The following is a 4409-nucleotide window of genomic DNA, read 5'->3' on the forward strand; positions in this document are numbered from 1 at the left end:
TATAATTTCAAAATTATAGACCCTACTTATTATATAAACTCAAAGCCAATAAAATTATACCACATTATTTGTTAGTACACTAATTAATGTACTAATTAGTATGTATAGCTTTATTCATAAAAAATCAAGAGTAATATTAGGAACTCCAAATGTTTTACTAAATATTTTATCAAATTTCTCACATGGGTATAAGACTCCCATGAAACCTATATAGTGTGAATCTCTCACTCATACTAGGCATTTGGTAAAATATTTAATAAAGCATTTAAAGGCCCCAGAATTTTTCATAAATCAATCACAATTAAATTGGACCCGTGTAGCACCCGATAACTTCTGTCCCCACTAGAGAGCAAGAAGGCCAACTATTCATTATTATGCACCCTTCAAATCCTATCCTCTCCACACGACACGTGTCCCACTCTAGCAGGTATTATTCTCATCATCTCATATTCCTCCATTTATATCACTCCCCACTCCTGACTGTCTCTCCCCAATCCTCCCCAAACCCTCAAAAAACTCCTAAATTTTCTTCAACGGCAACAATGGCTACAACCCTCACTTCTTCTCTCTCCTCCAAGCCCAAGACCAAGACCTCTTTCTTGGACCACTCCTCCTTCCATGGCGTCCCGATTTCTTCCCCATCTCGCCTCCTCCAACCTATCAAATCAGGCACACAGAACCTCGCGATCTCCATGTCCGCCTCATACGATCTCAACTCGTTCAAGTTTGAGCCAATCAAGGAATCCATCGTTTCTCGGGAAATGACCCGGAGGTATATGATGGATATGATCACCTACGCCGACACCGATGTTGTCATCGTCGGCGCCGGGTCTGCTGGCCTTTCCTGTGCTTACGAGCTCAGCAAGAATCCATCAGTTCAGGTAAAATTAATTACCCAACAACTCCCTAAATTGTTAGAAAATTTCAGTTTATCCCCCATTTATAATCGACCTCTTCAATTATAAAACAGCAATACTACAAACCCACAATTACTTACCTAGAATTTACCCGGAAACAACCATCCATGATTCAAATTCATTTCAATCATGAATCGTACACTTCATTCATTTAAGAGTAATGCGAGGATCTTAAATATTTTATTAAATGTCATACCAAATGTTTATATGTGGGTCTCACATCCATCCATGTAAGTGTGGGTCTCCACACTTTTGAGATATTTGGCTGTGCTTTAGTTGAGAAATTTGGAGAGAGAAAGAGAAAATGGATGTGCGTCGTGGTGAAATTTAAGTATATTTTATCTAGCTTTTTTTTATTTTCTTTTCCAAATCACTTTCTAAATTCACCAACCAAAACCAGCATTAGTAAAACATTTAGCATTTTTCTGCATTTAATCTTCACCACACATACCATTCTGATAAATGCTTAGACCCTAATTCTAGAATCCTCAGATTTTTCCATTATAAAAAGGTAAATTACACTTATTACTCGTACACTTCCACCAGAATGTCATTTTCATCCCTTTACTTTCAACTGTGACCCCCAACCCTTTACATTTTTAAGTCAAGGGTGCCCTAGAGTGGACCCAATGAGCCCAATAAGTCATCTTTAGGGTTTGTTGGGAAGTGGATTCCCTTTTTGACTTTTTCAGGGCTAAAAAATCTCATTTGAAAAGGATTTTTTGACTTTTCATGCAAGAAAGAATGTAATGATTATGGATTGAATGTGTTGGATTAAAAAACATATTTTGTTTTTTTATGGTTAAAATAATTCCAAACCCAACCCAACCTCTCTTCCCAAACGAAGCCTTAATATAAATTCTTCCCACAGTCCCCTGTTTGTATCAATTTGGTTATTGTAGCTCTAGTTGTATCAATTTTGCTGATTTTTTGGTCAATTTAGTTCAGTTTTGATATTAAAAAAAAAAATTATTTGGACAAAAATTAAAGAAAAAGTAGTCTATTTAAAAGGAAGAATGGACTAATTCGAATTTGATTTTCTTTACTCAATCACTCACTTTACATCATTAGTTGAATTTCAAAAATAAAATTTATAATTGACATGCAAACTACATGTTACTGGCCTAATTTGCCTATCTATGTTCTTATTGATTCCTATTCTAAATGATCGTGTTGTTTTAAATAGGTTGCAATCATTGAGCAATCTGTCAGCCCCGGCGGTGGTGCGTGGCTCGGCGGACAACTCTTCTCTGCTATGGTGGTTAGGAAGCCAGCACATCTCTTCCTCAATGAGCTCGAGATCGAGTACGATGAACAGGATGACTATGTCGTGATCAAACATGCAGCCCTGTTCACCTCAACCATCATGAGCAAGTTGTTGGCCAGGCCAAATGTGAAACTCTTCAATGCCGTTGCAGTGGAGGACTTGATCGTGAAGGGAGGGAGAGTTGGCGGTGTTGTGACCAACTGGGCTTTGGTGTCCATGAACCATGACACACAGTCGTGTATGGACCCCAATGTGATGGAGGCTAAGGTGGTTGTGAGCTCTTGTGGACATGATGGGCCATTTGGAGCCACCGGTGTTAAGAGGCTGAAGAGTATTGGGATGATTGATAGCGTGCCAGGGATGAAGGCACTTGACATGAATGTTGCTGAGGATGCAATCGTGAGGCTCACGAGGGAGATTGTGCCAGGGATGATTGTTACTGGCATGGAAGTTGCAGAAATTGATGGATCCCCAAGAATGGTAAAACTCTTTTTGCTTTGATTTTCCTATTTTTGAATGTTTCGGAGATGCTTTTGTAGATACTCTGTTTTTCAAATTTTGTCTGATTGGTATTCATAGTTTTAATTTGATATGAAATGCTTTGGGACATGCTTTGTTTTTCAAATTTTGTTTGTGTTTTTGAAATGATGAGAAAAATAATTCTCTTAAAATTTATGTTTTGTGTTTGTCATCAAAATGGATGAGATCTGATTGAGAGACAAAAATTGTTGTATAATGTTTTTTTTCAAATTACGAAATTGTCCATCTAAATACATTTATGGGAAATAAAAAGATAAATTTGTCCTTTTTCTATTTCTTGTTCATCCAAACACAATGATAAAAGAGTTACAAATATTTCTTTATGTCCTTGTCTTGATGAAAAACCTTAATCTTAAATTTCTTTCTTTTTTGCTGTCTAGTTTACCAAACAGACTTAATTTGGAATGCAGTGCTGGGTGAATAGTTAAAACAAGCAATCATTTTTATATCTGCTAATATATATATATATGTTTGTTTTTTGTGATGCAGGGACCAACATTTGGAGCAATGATGATATCAGGACAGAAGGCAGCTCACCTAGCATTGCAGTCACTGGGACTGCCGAATGCACTCGACGGAACATACACCGGAAGCATTCACCCCGAGCTGATCCTAGCCGCTGCAGACACCACTGAAACTGCAGATGCTTAAGGCTTAGCAACATGCTGTTGAATAAAGAAAAGGGTCACCAAGAACGTAGTTATGGGGATGAAATGGTGGAATGGATGAGCTTATTCAAATGGGTTTTAGATGTGATTAGGCCAAGTTTTGTGAATGTTGTGTCTCTCTCTTCCCTTTTGCTTTTTTTCTTTGTTTTGGAAGTTGGATTTGGGGAATGGCTTCACTTGGTTCCTTTTGTTTTTGTGCTCCTCTGCCTATGCTATCTTTTTCATCTCCATGTTTTTGCTCTTTTCTTGTCCGAGTGTTTTGATCTCCCCAGAGTGTTTTGATCTCTTCTCAGGTAGATTGTGACAAGCTGTGCTCATCTAAGAGAAGATGGTTCAAATGTTGTCCTTGAAAAAAGATCAATAAAAGTGGCAAAAATTTGAAATATGTAATGCAGATTAATTTTGATTGTGGTTCACACCATAAAAAATTTAAATTTACATCATATAAATGGTGCACAATTAGATTGTGACAAGCTGTGTTCATCTAAGAGAAGATGGTTCAAATGTTGTCCTTGAAAAGAGATCAATAAAAGTGGCAAAAATTTGAAATATGTGATGTAGATTAACTTTGATTGTGGTTCACGCCATAAAAAATTTAAATTTACATCATATAAATGGTGCACAATTAGATAAATAAGAGAATCACAAAAAGAGGGCAAGTGCATTCTACAGATTGTGACAAGCTGTGTTCATCTAAGAGAAGATGGTTCAAATGTTGTCCTTGAAAAAAGATCAATAAAAGTGGCAAAATTTTGAAATATGTGATGTAGATTAATTTTGATTGTGGTGCACACAATAAAAAATTTAAATTTACATCATATAAATGGTGCACAATTAGATAAATAAGAGAATCATAAAAAGAGGGCAAGTGCATTCTACCCAAAAAAATGACTTTTGTAATAAATCAAAATTTAATTTTTTTTAATTTAAACATTGATTTTTTAATTTAATATCAATTTAATTTGTTCATCCATTTTCTTTTAAAGAGATAATTTGAGGAATTTTTTTTACAATACA

At 35.9% G+C, this 4409-nt stretch overlaps 1 protein-coding gene across 1 annotated transcript; it reads left to right on the forward strand.

The window, feature by feature from the left end:
• Positions 1-321: 321 nt before the first annotated feature.
• Positions 322-3777, forward strand: LOC114297269 (thiamine thiazole synthase 1, chloroplastic). The gene is made up of 3 exons (XM_028241665.2): positions 322-881; positions 2104-2664; positions 3214-3777. The coding sequence occupies exons 1-3, from the start codon at positions 375-377 to the stop codon at positions 3373-3375; spliced, it is 1230 nt and encodes a 409-aa protein (XP_028097466.2). The 5' UTR covers positions 322-374; the 3' UTR covers positions 3376-3777.
• Positions 3778-4409: the final 632 nt, after the last annotated feature.

This window comes from Camellia sinensis, chromosome 7, assembly GCF_055761805.1.
Source record: "Camellia sinensis isolate YWXY chromosome 7, ASM5576180v1, whole genome shotgun sequence".
In the NCBI taxonomy this organism is placed as follows: Eukaryota; Viridiplantae; Streptophyta; class Magnoliopsida; order Ericales; family Theaceae; genus Camellia; species Camellia sinensis.